The following is a 15,912-nucleotide window of genomic DNA, read 5'->3' as shown; positions in this document are numbered from 1 at the left end:
TTTAATCAAAGAAATGCAAATCAAATCAAACTAAATTTAAACAAAACAAAGTAAATTCAGTACAGCAAATACAATCAATTTTATTTATAAAGCCGAATTACACTACACAGTAGTCTCAACGGACTTCACACTAAACATAAATTCAGTAGCTGATTGCTAAACTAAACGAAGCTAAACTAAAATTGGCGTCCCTGCCCTTTGACCCTCCTTCTCTGTAAGGAAAAACTCCTAAAAAAACCCAGATTCTTGGGACAGGAAGTGATGACGCCATTACCAAATCACTGACAGCTGGACAGCCACAGTTTGGTGGCAGCCAGATCGCCAGCAGCTCTGATTGGACGATTTGTAAATGTCTCTGAATGGCAGTCGTCCATATCAAGTGCCCCGTCCGGCAGTCTGGTTGGTATATAAAAAGGGGGCCATTCTGTCTGACTGCCACCGTATACATTTATAACAACTTTCAAAAAAATTGAGCAAGATTCTGCTGACACCTCCCCAGTTGTATTTGTGACTGTTGCATAAAGAGAATACCTGGAGTGAATCAAGCAGGATCTATCAAAATCTATGAATTCGTTCTCACCAAAACTATAGATAATCTACTAAACTCTTTAAATGTGCCACAAAAAACCCTACAAACATAAGACGTAACGCTAATTTGATTGAAGTGATTTTTGATGGCATTGATGGAGGACTGTAACATCCATCAAGTTCCACAGAACACGACACGTTTATTGAACTTTTTAGCCAGAAATGTTCTTGAATTATGCAGCCTTGCCCTGCATGTGGCATATGGTCTTTGAAACCTCTGTACCCCCCCGGTGAGCTACAGAGTTAATGACTGCAGTGAGCGTGCACACACACACACACACCATGCCCTCCTCCGTATGCGGCTCTGGTAATGACCGCCTTTAGTCCTGCTACTGATCTCAAAATGCATGCGTGATTTGCATATTTCTCAGCACCCCTCTGAGCACGGCGACTGGGTGACCTTTTGATGTTCTGCAGCGAGAGGCACAAACACAAATGCTCACAGGCACGCACTCGTTCTGTGGCCATCATTAGATCTGCTAAGAAGCCCGGAGGACGAGTGCAGTCTACATGGATGGTGTAATTGTGTACAGTCCTGCACAAACTGATCGTACTGATCCTTGAATCGGATTATCATCAAAAAGCAGGTGCCACAGGTGAGACAAGAGCGTGATGCATCAGAACCTGACCTAAACCGCATAAAGAAAGTGTTTCAGCTCGTAACAGAGTGTAAGTCACTTAGAGAGTGAGTATGCAGAGAGTGAGCAAACACACACACCAAAACACGCTCATGCTCAGAGTACAATACCTGGGATGAAATACTGTTCTCTAGCTAACGGAGAGACAGAGAGTCAAAATTAAGATCAACAAAGGACTAGACGAAAAGATAACAGCAACCACATGTGTGTGCGAAAATAAAGCAATGTTGCACTTTTGCGGTTAGTAGAGAGAGGCCGAAGGAAAACCCCAGCAGGAAAACACAGAATGAAAACAGAGGAAAGTTGGTCATAAATTAGACGTTTGGGGGATCTGGATGTACATGTTTGATCGATCAAACACAAAGAAGTCGAGCAGCTCTTAGAGCGACAAAGTTCAGAGTTAAGGTTTAGGTCAGGTTAAACCAAGGCAGTTGTTGTGTGAAACATGGCTCCTCTGTGGAGTGTTTAAACAGCTGGAGAACATCTCCTGATTTGACTACTTAGTGGGCTGCTGTGCAGCCAGCGCTACATACCGAACCTCCTGGTTGTTGACTGACTGTGGCTCTTTTCAATTGGAGCTTGTAACATAATCGCAATGAAGCGATCAGCGATTGACGTTTCATTCCTTTCTTGTCACGAACAGAGCTCTCTGCTTTACTCCAGATGTACCAGTCAAAGCAGGAGTCGTATTTCAGATTAAATTATCAAAAATCTATAAATGCTTAACAATTTAAGAGGCTTTGTAAAACTGTATTTGTGACAGAAAGGGAGCGAAACTATCAAAGTGAAAATGAACGCTTTGATTTAGACTATTTTTACTTAAACACACTTGTACAGCAAATCAACGGCTTACAAACAAAATGATTTCTTTAAAAGTTGATGGATTTCTAATCTTATTTTTTTAAACTATCTGAAGTACCAGATCTAACTAGAGAGAAGCAAAATGTTCAGACTGACACCTAAAGAACTCTCTACTTTCTCTATTTTAAATAAACAGAGGAAGCGACCCCCCTAAACCTCATCTTTTCCATTTCCAAGCTTTGGAGTTCTAACCTGAGCAGCGGAACTTCTTGCTCTTGATCTGTCCGATCCGTTTGTTGGCGAGCCGGCGCGGGCTGGTGCATCGAGCGCCGCTCGTCTCGATGGGGTTGTCCTGCAGGTAGTCAGCCAGCCACTTCAGGTGACAGTCACAGATAAAGGGGTTTTGGGCTAAGTGGCTAAATCACCCACATGCAAAACACAAACAAACAAAAGAAAAACTCAATAAAATGAGTAAAAAACACAACAATGAACTGTTAGAATGCAATAAAATTCAAAGATGTGAAAAAAAACAATTGACAATTTTCATGCAAATACTAATTTTGCAAAAAGTTGGCCTGAAAAAGTTAAAAAATGTATATTTTAAAGTGTTATTATTCATGTTAATTATTCAGAGGTTTCCTCTAAGAGCTTGTGGCATTTTGCACATTACATTAATTGGGTGAAATCTGTTCGTTTTCCCCATCCCCTGGTGGAGGGGTGAGCTGCAGACACAGCTGCACTCGAGAATCTTTCGGTGGTTTAACCCCCAAATCCAACCCCTTAATGCCGAGTATGACTCGACAATTGATTCAAACTCACAACCTTCAAGTCTTTGTCTGTTTATAATTTGTAATTCCAAATGCAGTCCTTTAAATGTTTTGTTTTCATTATTATATTAATCCGGTGCGTCTGCTATGTTTACATACAGGGTTTGTATGGCTCTTAAAGATGCGAAGGTCCCCTTGGCGATGGTTTGGAGCTTGTTGTCATACAGTGAGAGTAGATTGAGGTTATGAAGATCCTGGAATGCGTCCACTCGCAGACATGCTATTTTATTGGCATTCAATAGGCTGCAAAAACCAAAAACAGTCACATTTATAAAGGCAAAATTTGAATCTCTTCCATTACTTTCAATCAGTAAAATATGGAAAGCAAAATTTAAAAAGATAAAAAGTTCTTTATCTGGTTCTAATATTCCTGTGAATGCGGGTTTGAACTTACAGCAGCTGCAGTGAAAACAGTCCCTCAAACAGACCCTTGGAAATCTCTGTGATCTTGTTCCCGTATAGAACCCTGAAGAGAAAAACAAACACTCTTATTTAGGGGGCAAACTGAAGCAATTTCATCTTTGAACATGATTTAAATGAAGTCAAACATGTATGCATCCCTCTGCTCACTAACTTTTTTTTTTGATTTACAGAAATATATTTTACAAAATCCCTCTGTAGTGTAAAAGCAGTGCAGAAAAATGAAGGTAAAAAATATGAGTCAATAAACCAGAGGAAAACAATGATTTTAAAAGGGGTTCCTTCCTTACTTTTAGGGTTTATCTTTAATAAAGATGTTAAAAGTGTTAATAACAAGTCATCTAGATGTCTTGTATCTAGAATTATGAAACAGAAACTACAAAATGTGGATCTTATTCACGTTTGATTTTCAAATCATAAACATTTTAAGTGTGCTACTGCTTACACCCAACTAATCAGTCATCTCTATGCTTCTGAGCTTCTTCTGAATGTTTTTAGATTAGTGTTTTATTCCCTGAAGCTGAGAGTAAAAATCCTTGGAGACCTGAAACAGTGCAGCACACTTCAATGGAGGATGGACGCCTCATTTTTGCCTCACAGACACTCCTCTGTGGATCTCCATGTGCAAACACAACTCAATTTACATGCTCCCTCCTCACCAAACACCGACACAGGAAGAATGCACAGAGCTTGCTTAATGTGAAAACCACATTGTATGTGGCGCGTCAGCATGAATCCATGTGTCCCATTATGTCTGTGGTGAGTGTGTAATGAGGTGACAGCAAACCTCCATTCAGCAATTCAGCATTTATGAATTATCGACTCTGGGAGGAGGAGACCTTAACATAATTCTTTCACCAAGTATCTCGACATGCCTTGCTCCCTGTTTTTGCTCCTCTTCCCGTCCTCTGCTGTTAAACTTCACGTGTGAAGCAGATGGCTCAGGACTATAAAGAAATCTAATGATTCCACTGTTGTGCTAAAAAGAAAATACAAAAGAATCTGTCGTGAAGTTTTCTTTTTTTGTGTAAATAAATGTTCAAAAAGATTGATTTCCCACTTAGCATAAAATAAAAATAATAAAATCTTAAAGCAAATCTATGCAAAATTATTGACATGCAAATGTAAGAGAGAATATAGTAATATTTTTTTACTTTGAATAGTTGAACAGCACTCATAGCACTCAATACAACAGAATGAGTGTTGGGTTTAAAAAATAATTTATTTTTTTACTAATAATTTCTTGCGTCACTATCTAGATAATGTGAGAGTCTGTGTGCAAATATTCAAAAAACATAGGAGAGCAGTTAACCAAGTACAGGTGAATATCTCACATTTTGACCACATCTGTGGCCAGAAAATTACATTAATTGATTAATTAATTACAGTCTAAAGACGGATCTACATAGCATACAAAACGAGATTCAGTCAGTTATTGAAATATATAAAAAATGCTGGTTTTATAAATGTTAATGTGGGAAAAAAAATCAAATGGAGTTTATTGAATTTGAACTTAATCTATTTACTAAGTAAGGAAAGATACTAAAACATAGGGTTTACTCAAACTGGAAAAGTTAGTTGCTCGGGACCAATTCCACTTATTTGGTTCAGATCGAGTCCTAAACCTTGAGTGTGGTCTGTATTCAGACTGGCGTCTACCAAAAAATGTTGTTTTTGATCCAAACCTTGTAAACAAAACCACGTGACTAAATATCTCTTCAGTCATTGGCCGGGAATTACGAGGGTGGGAGCAAGCAGTGAGAATCCTAACCTCTCTAAGCTTTGCAATCCTTGTTGGTATAGTTCATTCATTCTAACGTTATACTTTGTTAAGCAATTTTGAATGTTTGTATCAATGTCAAGTACAACACTTTTTGATGCTGAGAGGTGTGCTGATGAGTCCTCCAAAGGTCCTCGACCAGGGTCTGCTTGGGTGTATTCAGACTGAAAATTTGTTCGGGATTACCCGCGTCGCTTTTAGACGTTTTGAGTGTCCCAACTTGTTTTTTCTTTTTTTTTGATGTGCTGGAAGCTCCACTTAAATCGAGGATGAATCGGTACTGGTCCAAGGCCCACTTGGTACTGAGCCACAGATGCTAATTAGGGTCCCTTAACCCTCGGGACGCGGACCAGTACTGGTACCCTAACCCAATATTGTAATCCCAACCCAGTATGGGTTCTGCGTCCATTATCAGGTCCGGTACCACGTTCCAAGGGTTTAGGACTCATGATTTAGTGGGAGCAGCCACCACGTCAAAAAAGGACGAGTGGTAGACACCGAAAAAAAGTGACGCGGAACGGGCCTGAACCATACGTCCATATATGACAAGTTGGGATGAGAATGTATAGAATTATTGGTGGAAACAAACTCTAGTTTAGTTTAAGAGAAATTTGTCAACACTGAATACATCCATAGACATGCAATAAACATCAGTCTCATGTTGTAATGCTTTCACAGAAAGTAGTTTACAGCATTTGTCCTTAGATTGGCTATTTTATAAAGCTGGAGTTCAACAATTTACATTCAGTCTGTTGTATTCTCTTAAAGTAATGGTTTTGCAGAATGCCAGATCCAAGTTTCCTTTAAGTTTAAGTGCCTTGCAGTCCTGAAAATGCTTTTTCAAGTATACACACCTTTAAAGGAGCAATGTGCTGAGGACGTCCAGATGCAAAGTTCAATGCTGCAACCTTTAACTTACCTGTCTTCATCCAAAAAACGTGCATAGATGCACAACTCAAAGGTCACACGTAAATGAGCAGTGTTTCAGCACGCTTAGTTAGTCTCCAGGGGATGAACTTAGTCTCCTAACCACAAACCTAAGGAAATCTAAGCTCATTTTCCTTATAAATTCTTTGCATGTTCACAGTTTAGTGTTTTTTCCAAGGATTTGGGTTTTATTTGTGGATCTATAAAAGAGAGCTGTGCAATTGTAATTGACATTAAATCAGTTAAATGAAAGAATTACTGGAGGCTTCACATGGCTCTGACTAAATCCTGGGTGCAAACAGCACGAAATACTCACAAAGAGTTGAGGGACCGCAGGCCCTGGAAAGCATCTGAGGCCAGCTCCGATATCTGATTATTGCTCAAGTCTCTAAAAAACACGTAAAAGCAAAAAGGAAATGAGAAACAGAGGAGCAGAGAATGAAGATGGAGTGAGCAGAAAGTGCAACAAAGGGGTCAAAGCAAGGCGCAGAGTTATCAGCAGAAAGTTTTTAGTGGATAGCTGACAGGAGTTGAAAAAAAAAAAATCCACATATGCTCTGATCTACTCACATCCTGCGCAGCCTCTTATAAGGAGAAAAGGCTCCAGCTGGGATCACCTTGATGGCGTTCTGCTCCAGTCGTCTGGAACCAAACATACACACAGACCATTGAGAAGAGACATTAACATTTCCCTATCACCGTCCAATCTCTGGACTGCTGCTGCTCATTTCCAGAGGCTGTGGCTGCAGGGAACAGTTCCTGATAAGACACTTTGATGGCTCTAGCCAAAGCCTGACATTTCTCTGATCTCTTGCCCTTGGTAACATGTGAACATGGACACACAAACACACGGGGAGTACAAACACATACTTTCCTATCTGAGCAGTGTTCCATCAAGTGCCAGCCTGACTCATTGTCTGTCAGGCGAAACAAAATAAACCAAGTTGTAAGTGTGAAGAAGAGGGAGGGAAGGAATAATAGAGAAACCTAAACATTTCCCATGTTGGAGAGCCGCTGGTGCAGTCATGAAAGATGCTGGAGGTTTCTTTATTCTCTTTCATTTAGAAGGAGTTTTCCTCTTCTCCTTCACGCAACTGCATGCTGGGTACAGCAGGTTGCTTAGAATGTGTTTGTGTAGCACCTTGAGACAACCTTGGTTTAGAGTTGATGCTTCTTAAAGACCCTCTCCACAGGAAAATTGTGTTTGGGGAGTTTTTAACATCTTTTTGTGGCATTTTTCTCATAGTGGAATACTTATCAGAAAGACAACTAATCCCTTAACGCCTGAATTCATTCCCAGCTATGAAAAAAACGTTATATTTTTGCTTTTAAGTGAATGCTATATTTAGGTAATTTTATAGCTAATTTGGTTTGTTGCATATTTGAGACAACGGGCAGGTTAGATTGGGATTTAAAAAGACAAAAATAAAAATAGGAATTGGTTGTAATTTGTTCCATTTTCAATCCTGCATCAGAAAAACATTCATAAAAGATGTTTTTAATGTTTTTGCAGCTCTTATTATCCCCCCAAATCATTTTTGAATTCCTAATGGGGTGAAGATGAGAAGTTGCAAATGTAAAGGAGAAAAAGAAGATTTTTCGATTCTAATATAACGTGAGGTCACTGGTAAATGATAAAGATGAACCCGCTGTGTCAGAGATAAAGCAAGAATTCGTTCACTTCTCCCCGACGTGGCCTGTAATCAACCTCAGATATGGGGTTGATCAGTTCATATCTGCGTTTTCCACCAGCAGAGTTGACATTTTAGTGGTTGGTGACCCGACATTTTACACCATCAGCATGACAGCCAAATGCACTCATAGCAATCTCTGGAGGTTTCAGCCATGATTCTCTCCCTTCCGCCGCCGCGCCAACTTTCCAACAGTTTGTCAAAAGCTTCGACAGAAAAAAAAAAAAAAAGAAACACACTGGACTTAGTGCATCAACATTTTTCAGATGATTACAAAAGGATTGAAAAACATTACAGCAAAAGAGGTAGCCTAACATAGGAAAAGAACACTAATCTTAAGAAAAAATTAGCTTAAAAGTAGTTAAATGATTTGTCCAAGCAGCAGTAGTTTTTACTTCAAAAGACATCATATAAAAATATATCTAAATCTAGAAACAATGTGTTTCACAAGCATTCAAAAAGGGAAATGTAAGCTAAAATCAACAGTTAGATAGAATTACTTTAAAAGAATGTTATACAGCACAATTTAGTTTGTTTTATATTGTATGTACCTAATTGTAGTTTATTTGATTACAGTGTCAAAATGAGAATATGATCTTAGTATAGGTTGGCAAAAAATAATATATCTTAAGAAATTTAAAACTTGCATTCCTTCTAAGAACGTAGATCTATGCTTTTGTTTCCTCAATGACAACAATTAATGCCAGTTTAACTTGATTGAACTTAAAATCCTTAAAATAGAACATAAATTACAGTGTAAAAACATGTTTTTAATCATATAGTTTGCAGTGTAAAGAATGATCAGTCAGTTGTAATTAATATCAGTTTGACTGATCAAACACATCGACCTTTTTATCAAGAAAACCATTCATGGCGTTGCAGCTGTTAACAAGCCTTCACGTTTTAGCTTAAGAAGCTGACTTGGGTCTGCAGAAAGATGTTTACATGAAAAAGATGAAGAGCGAGCTCCCAGAGAACAATGTGTGGGTTGTGTGGTCAGGGATGAAGAAGATTACAGGGTTCAAGGAAAAGTGGGATCAAACTAATGGAAACCTGTGGAGAGCTAATGAGCTGACCGTGTTTTTTAATAGACTCAGCTCAGAAGTGAGATTAACATTCTCCTCCTCTGCCTCAAGCAGATTGTGTATCTTGTCTTGATACAATTTGCATCTTACAAAAAAAAAAAAAAACAGTCAAAGACTTCAAAACACAATAATCTTGTTCCGTCACATCAGAATAGATTGAAATGAGGGAAATGTTGTCGTAGCCACTGCAGTTTATTTGTCATTGTAGGGCCGTAACTCGACTTTGTAGTGGTGGGGGTGAATGAGTGGAAGGCTGATTACTGACTCTGGTTTGGAGCAGCTCATTAAATCAGATGAATGTGCAGAGAACGATACAAAAGTTGTGTGGAAAACAAAAGAAGAAGTCCATTAAATCTATCTGATCTTTTGTCAAGAATTTAAAGACCACTCCGATCATCTTTTGATCTATTTTCAAAGAGTCACCAGATGTCTTTTAATTATAATTATGCCACTTTTAGGCAAAATAAAAAAAAACTTCTATCGTTTTCTAGCACATAGGAATTCCTCAACATTGGAGCTACCCAGCCGTTCGGTTCAGAGTCAGGCGTCAGCTCAGACAAGGAAAACAAAGACGTTCACGGATCTATTTATCACATCAGAAGCTTGTCGATTTAACAGCTACAAGCTTTTTCATCTGCTCCTGATATCACAATTTGAATAAAGAAATACTCCGAATTTTAATTTTCTTTGTAAGAAAAAGTCCACAAAAACATCCTAAAAACCACTGGACTGTTAAAAACATGAGGAGAGAGTCATTCTATGTGAGGACTTTTTTTTAGCTTTAGAGAATGCTTTACATTCTTTCTCTTAAATATTTTATCATCAAATGTCACATAGAATTTTTCCAGTAAAACTACTTCTTTTTATTTTTTTCCTCTGATTCTGACTGTTAGACACCAGTATGGCACCTCAGATTAATCTCTAAATTGTTTTACCCCTCACTCCTCTTTTATTCCCTTAAAAGGGAAAGTACTGCATGAGCAGACATTCTAATTTCACAGATGTATGCTTTTATTAGACATATGCTGCAAAGCTGAAACAGAAAAGTGGGAGAAGGCGAAAAGGAAAAAGATCGAGAGGCGCAACATGAAACAGCAGGATTTCTGAGTGTTGACTGAGACTTTGGTGCAGTTTGAATGAATAGTGAAGCAACAGTGTGGGGGTTTCCCGTGTCTTACATCTCAGTAATGGTTTCGGGAAGGTTGGTGGGTATTTCTGTCAGGCCCTTTCCTCTGCAGTCCACAATGTTGTTGCTGCAGGTGCAGGACTCTGGGCACTGTAACACACTGCAGGAGGAAGATGATGACGACTGGTGACCTACACAAAGACAAGGAGCCAGTATTATCCACGATTATGCTTGTGCGTGAATAAAAACAAAACAAAAAAAAACCTGTGCAGCTTTCATGAAACAGCTTTCAAATAAAACTGGATTTGGTGCACACATTAATACAAAAAGATGCAGTTTCTTTTTTAACCTTGAATGTTACTAGATTCAAAGCAAACAGATTAATATTTGAATGTGAAGAACAATAAAGACAAGCCATGCAAAAGGAGATAAGTACTGACCTTCAAAGGCATCTTGAAAAGCATGAGCAGAAGACAATGAGAAGAAATGACGCAACAGATACTTTTGCTGCTGTGAAACAGTAAAGAAAGCACACGAGCACACGCGATCTCAACCTACCTGTGCACACAAACTCCTTCTTCTGCACCTCAGCCACATTGTGCCCCCTCAAGTGCGGAGGAGACATGCACTGCGTGTAGAGACCCAGGCGGGGGCGCTGTCGCAGCCACTCGGAGAGCCAGGCGACATGGCAGTCACACTGCAGGTTGTTGGAGTGCAGGCGGCTGGGCAGGGAGGAGGGGATGGGGAGTGTTTGACAGACGGCGAGGGGAGGGGGAACAAAGGTGATGAGAGCAGGTGGGGGAAGAGGAAGTGAAACGGATTTGACGGTGGGGAAAACAAGAGCGGTGGTGGGCGGAGGAGAGGAAGTACAGATCAATCAATGGATTGAAGGATAAATTCTTTATCTCGTAATGTGGATCAAATGTGTTTCCACTTACAAAGTCCTGAGTTTTGGCATGTGATTAAAGCTGGCCACAGACAGACGGCTGATGTTGTTGTTATTGAGGGTGCTGAGGAACAAATTACAAATCAAAAGGTAAAAATACATTTTATGTTAAAGTTCCTCCAATCATAATTTGATTCATCTAAGTGTTCTCTTGTGATTATGCAGACTTTAGCCAACATAAAAACGCTGTTTTCACCTTTGAGTCGGATTGTTGGAACAAGCCTGCCCCAACTTCCCGTCATCAATCTGTTTATACTCTCTCCTGCTAGTTTACAGCCCCTAATAAACCCCAACCTAACATTACCGGTGTAACAAAAATGATGAGCAATATTGGAGCTATCCAGCAGAACAGTTCTGAGCCAGCTCAGACGAGGAAAACAAAGATGTACACGGATCTATTCGTCTACAAGTAGAACAGAATGGAGTGGAGCAGGAGGTTTATTTTTATTTTTTCCAACTGCATTTATTGTCTGCTTCGAATTCACAACAATTTGAATGAATAAATACCCAATTTTAAGTTTAATTGTCTTTTTTATGTCCTCAAGTATGAGAAAAATGCAACAAGAAACACCAAAAACACAATTTTCATCAGAATAGGTCTTTAAAATAAATTGTTCTTGTGGAGGATTCTATCTTAGGTTCCCTGTTAAACAGCTAAAGACACGAATTTGCAAACAAAGATCACCTTAATGTCTAAAATCATCATGCAAAAGCTCACTTTAATCTAAAGCAGACAGAATCTCCTCTGCAGGTAAGAATGGTGGGTTTCAGCCGCTTATATTTCAACTGATTTTTAATCAAGTTCCAACAAACTGTACAGCTCCCTTATAATAATAAAAATAATAATAATAAGAAAACATTAAATTATACTTTTATTTCTTTGAATATATTGTTGAAAATTAATCTGTGGTTTAGTTTTTTAAGCTGAAAGACAAACATGAGAAGTCGTTTTTCTCAAAAGTTCTGCAGTGGAGCAGCCTGTGCTTTTTGTTGGTAACGATAATGACTCAAAAATGTATTATTTAAGACAGTTTAATTTAAAAAGAAGATTAAAATTGCCTTTTAGTTTTGATATTAGGACTTATCGTTCAAATAGCTGCACCTTCGACTGAGTAAGCTCGTACTCACAGCACTTCCAGGTCACGTAACGCTCGGAAAGCTCCATCCTCAATACAGCTGATGTGGTTGTAGTCCAGCTGGCTGCACACATGCAAGGACAAAGGAAAAGCTGATGATGTATAGATTTCTTACAGTAGATCTTCAGAACTACAGAGGATAATAGATCAGCTCTACAGGAAAACTCATCAACGGCCCTTCTGCGTCTCCTTTGTGCTCACTTTCACTCCTCCGAGTTTCCCGGGTTCTTTATGCAGCGTCTGAATCCTTTTCCTATTCTTTCCTATCTGACACCTGACGTGGACGCGCTTCCTCTTACCTCGTTTCCCTGTCTACCTCTCCGGCTCTTTCTGGGAGCAGCTTTGTTGAAACAATTTAATTAAGACATAAGGACAGTAAATCATGTGCGCTCCCTTGCATTCTAATGCACACAGTCGCTCTGGCGTACACACACGTTTACAAACTCACACATAATCCTTGTCCTTTTAAAATAATTGCATGGCATTTAAAAAATTGTCTGATGCGAAAAAAAAAAAAAAAAAAACAGCAGGCAGGGAATTACTAAATAAATCAATATTTATAGAACTTTAGTGCTTTACCAATGAAGTAACCAACAATCAGCAATTATATTAATTATGACTGAGCCAAAACAAAGAGAAAGCAGGAAAATGCCAGCGGTGCGGCACACATACACCTGTGCGTGCACACACACACACATACACACACTGTAGTGCTAATTAGGAGAGGGTGCCAGTCAATACAACAAGCAGGAGGCACATGACATTTAACACAATTAAATATTGATGCACAGGCACTTAGGATGTTCCAATAACAACACGCACACAGGTATGAATGCACTCCTCCACATACTGTACGTTCAGGAGAAGTTCCCCCAGAGGGCCACTTACAGGTTCTTGATTTCCACGGCTCCCCTGAAGGCTTTCCGTGGAACTCCCTGTATCTGGTTCTCGCTGAGGTCGCTGGAAGGTGAAACAAAAAGGGGAGAGAGGAGAAAAAAATAAGATGATTTGGCACCAAATTAAGTCAAGTTCTCACTGAGCCACTTTGCAGCCCAAGTCCTTGATGCAATCACGAAATAGCAGCAGTGGCAGATAGATCATCAGCCGAAGGAGAAGCCTACTCCATTAAATGCAATCAGTTAACCCCTTAGAAATCTGTCTCCGACTGGTGTCCACTCTCTCTGATGCTTTGACGGGTCATAAAGGCTGTGGAGAGGCAGCTTAACAGGAACCTGTAGGGGGCAGTAGTGATCTCTGCTCTGTTTACTCCCACCCTCTGATTGATGGATGCATGCATGCGTCTGTGAGCATTGGAGTTTGATATTTAATTTTCAGCCACTTTAACTAAGTTGCAGCTTGGACAGCAGCACGGCGAGAGCAATATAGATACACGTGAACAGGTGTCACACGGAAACGCTGCAAAGTTAAATTCAAGCAATCAGTGGCTGGCGAGCAACTTAATTTAGTGAACATGCAGGTGCTGAGGGATGCACACGTTAATGGTCACACCAGCAGAGGTGCTAATCTCATTCGTGCACATATAAATAAATAAATGAGGTAAAACCTCAAGCATGGCAATTACATAAGCTGAAAAGTAAAAAAAAGTTGCTCAACATGTTAGTTCCCAAGTGTGTGTGTGCGCACATCAATCAATTTCCAGACTGCAACCCCCCCGACCTTTCACCGTTGACCTTCCGGCTCCTGACCCCGACTGTACCCAATGCTAATCAGCTAACGGCTAATGTGCACATTCCTCAGATTCCTGCAGTTGTGATCGTATAATCAGCTCTGCAGGTATCATCAATCTCAACCTCCCCACGTCCCCACCTGCTGCGTCTCAACAGCATCTGAAATCTTCATTTGTTAGGAGGAAAAGTGCTTAAAAAAGGAAAGCTGACAGCTTCAAATGTCTACTATTTTTTGAGCTTAGCCTTAGCCACCTTTATGTCTGACTGAAATAACAAAACTGGAGGTTTTTTGGTGTGATTTAGGGGGAGAGTGCACGGTACAGCTCACTGGAAGAGGGTCAAATGTTTGGACTTTGATCAAGTTTTAAAAAAAAAATCAATTGATTTAAATCTACAATTAAAAAATGGAAACTCTTCGTTTAATTTTCAAATAAAAATTTGCATTTTATTGTTGAGATGTTGGGAATAAAGCAGCGTCAACCCCAGATATCTGCAACCAGTAATAAAGAAAACATTTGACTTGAGCTGACATTTGATCGTTCAAATGTGCACATCTGGGAGGACTAAAACACGCATGCCTTCAGTGCTGTCTGGAGCCAAAAACAGCCAACAAGGTTATGGAATTTGATTTTACAAACAACGACAGATGGCGTTTCATTTTTGCCGTTTTACACGCACACTGTACAAACACTCGTGCCGCGTGTATTTCAACAAATAACACGCACGCTTTAGCTCACGTAAACTGAAGAAAAAGCAGACGTACCTTTCAAAATCCTAAAACAAACACTTAAAATGCTTCATAACTCCACACACACACCCCAGAGATCTTTTTTGGGAGCAGATGAGTCTGTGTGTGTTTCAGACCACACACGAACCTGACTGTCGTGTGTTTACAAGCATTTTTCCCTTGGAGACGAAGCACACTATCAATCGAGCAACACAAACGTGATAAACATGGAGAAGGGGGATCTGACTAAAAGATAATGAGACTACTCACTTTTAGATCTGATCAGAGGAATTTTGGTGCAATTTGTTCAAATTCTACCATTTTAAAGTGATGCATTTTGCTGTATTTTTGTTCCGGAGACACTTTAAACTACCTGTAATACTTACAACTGCATTTTTAGAAGAAAATCTTTGACATTGTGACTTTTTTTTTTTACTCTTCCTGATGGTTCTCATCAAATCTGTCCTGTTGAAATAAGACAGTCTGAAGGGGATCATTATTTATTTAGCCTGTAAAGACCTGATGCAACAGGTGTTCAATGCATACTTGGAACCTAATATACTGCAGAAGCTTTCAATGATCTTAAATCTAGAACGTTGGTAATTACTATTTTTGACTTCTTATCCTTGACAACAGTAAACATATGCACACACCACTACCACACAAACCCCAACCCCGACAGTAGGGTTCATGCGATGCAGAGTGGATCTCTTGAGGAGATGCAGAAAGCCTCTCTAAACCTCGTTCTTCACAAAGACCACCACAGATGGAGGCTGAATAGCCAGCTGCATGCTGACTAAGAAGCGGACTTATCATGGACTTCAGCGTGGATTTTCTTTTTCAGTTGGCTGCTGAGACGCCTTCATTCACTCTTGTTAAATGTTCAACACCACCTCTGAGTCTCTCTTTTCTTTAGCTTCCTCTCATTTAACCTCTCCCTTTTCATCCTCCTCTCCACATCCTCTCTGTCTACCCTAAAGTGGGTTTGTTTTCGGACTTCCCTAAGATTTAACCCCTCACCTCTGCCCCTGTGCCTAGACTGGGAGGTTAGCTTCATTAAAAGAGGCTCCAACTGAGCCCAGCGTAGTGTTTAGATGTGTGTGTGCGTGGGAGAGGAGGGACAGAGTGTGTACGCTTTTGAATGAAGGGGGCCGGAGGTTTAAGACCCACACAAGAACTATATCATGCTGCTAAGTTAGAAACTTCTGTGAACACACCAACACAGGTTCACTGTCCCAGACACACTGCAGCTGAAACCCGACAGCTGACAGCCTGCATTCATGACGGGAGGTACGAAAACAGACTTCAATGAGTGTGTGCATGCACAACTGTGACAGACAGAGCGAAGAAACACCTAGTATGAAATATTCTAGGTTGGTTCCAAAATAATAATAATAATAAAAATTTAGCTATTTTGTTTTTAGATATTTTCACCATAAGCAAAAAATAATTTCCTCCTATTGCATCTTGATTTGGTTTATTTGTAAATCTACATTATAACAATTAAAATAGTCTTAAAGCGCTGCACAAAA

At 39.7% G+C, this 15,912-nt stretch overlaps 1 protein-coding gene across 7 annotated transcripts in view; it reads right to left on the bottom strand.

Annotated features, from left to right (window-relative positions):
- The window catches only part of slit2 (slit homolog 2 (Drosophila)), a 103,669-nt gene that overhangs the window by 22,218 nt on the left and 65,539 nt on the right, over positions 1-15,912 (bottom strand). For 4 of the 7 annotated variants that reach the window (XM_024289900.2, XM_024289896.2, XM_036212882.1 and 1 more), the window contains 12 exons: positions 12,854-12,925; positions 11,958-12,029; positions 10,822-10,893; positions 10,442-10,605; positions 10,324-10,335; positions 9,936-10,074; positions 6,552-6,623; positions 6,298-6,369; positions 3,249-3,320; positions 2,954-3,097; positions 2,280-2,443; positions 1,337-1,360 (listed from right to left, as the gene is read on the bottom strand). In XM_024289900.2, coding sequence (XP_024145668.1) covers positions 1,337-1,360; positions 2,280-2,443; positions 2,954-3,097; positions 3,249-3,320; positions 6,298-6,369; positions 6,552-6,623; positions 9,936-10,074; positions 10,324-10,335; positions 10,442-10,605; positions 10,822-10,893; positions 11,958-12,029; positions 12,854-12,925 — 1,079 coding nt within the window. The remainder of the gene's footprint in view (positions 1-1,336; positions 1,361-2,279; positions 2,444-2,953; positions 3,098-3,248; positions 3,321-6,297; positions 6,370-6,551; positions 6,624-9,935; positions 10,075-10,323; positions 10,336-10,441; positions 10,606-10,821; positions 10,894-11,957; positions 12,030-12,853; positions 12,926-15,912) is intronic. The other 3 variants (XM_024289897.2, XM_024289898.2, XM_024289899.2) reach the window with 3 other exon arrangements.

This window comes from Oryzias melastigma, linkage group LG1, assembly GCF_002922805.2.
Source record: "Oryzias melastigma strain HK-1 linkage group LG1, ASM292280v2, whole genome shotgun sequence".
NCBI lineage: Eukaryota > Metazoa > Chordata > Actinopteri > Beloniformes > Adrianichthyidae > Oryzias > Oryzias melastigma.
The sequence above is the reverse complement of the archived record's forward strand: the minus strand, read 5'-3'. Positions and strand labels throughout refer to the sequence as shown.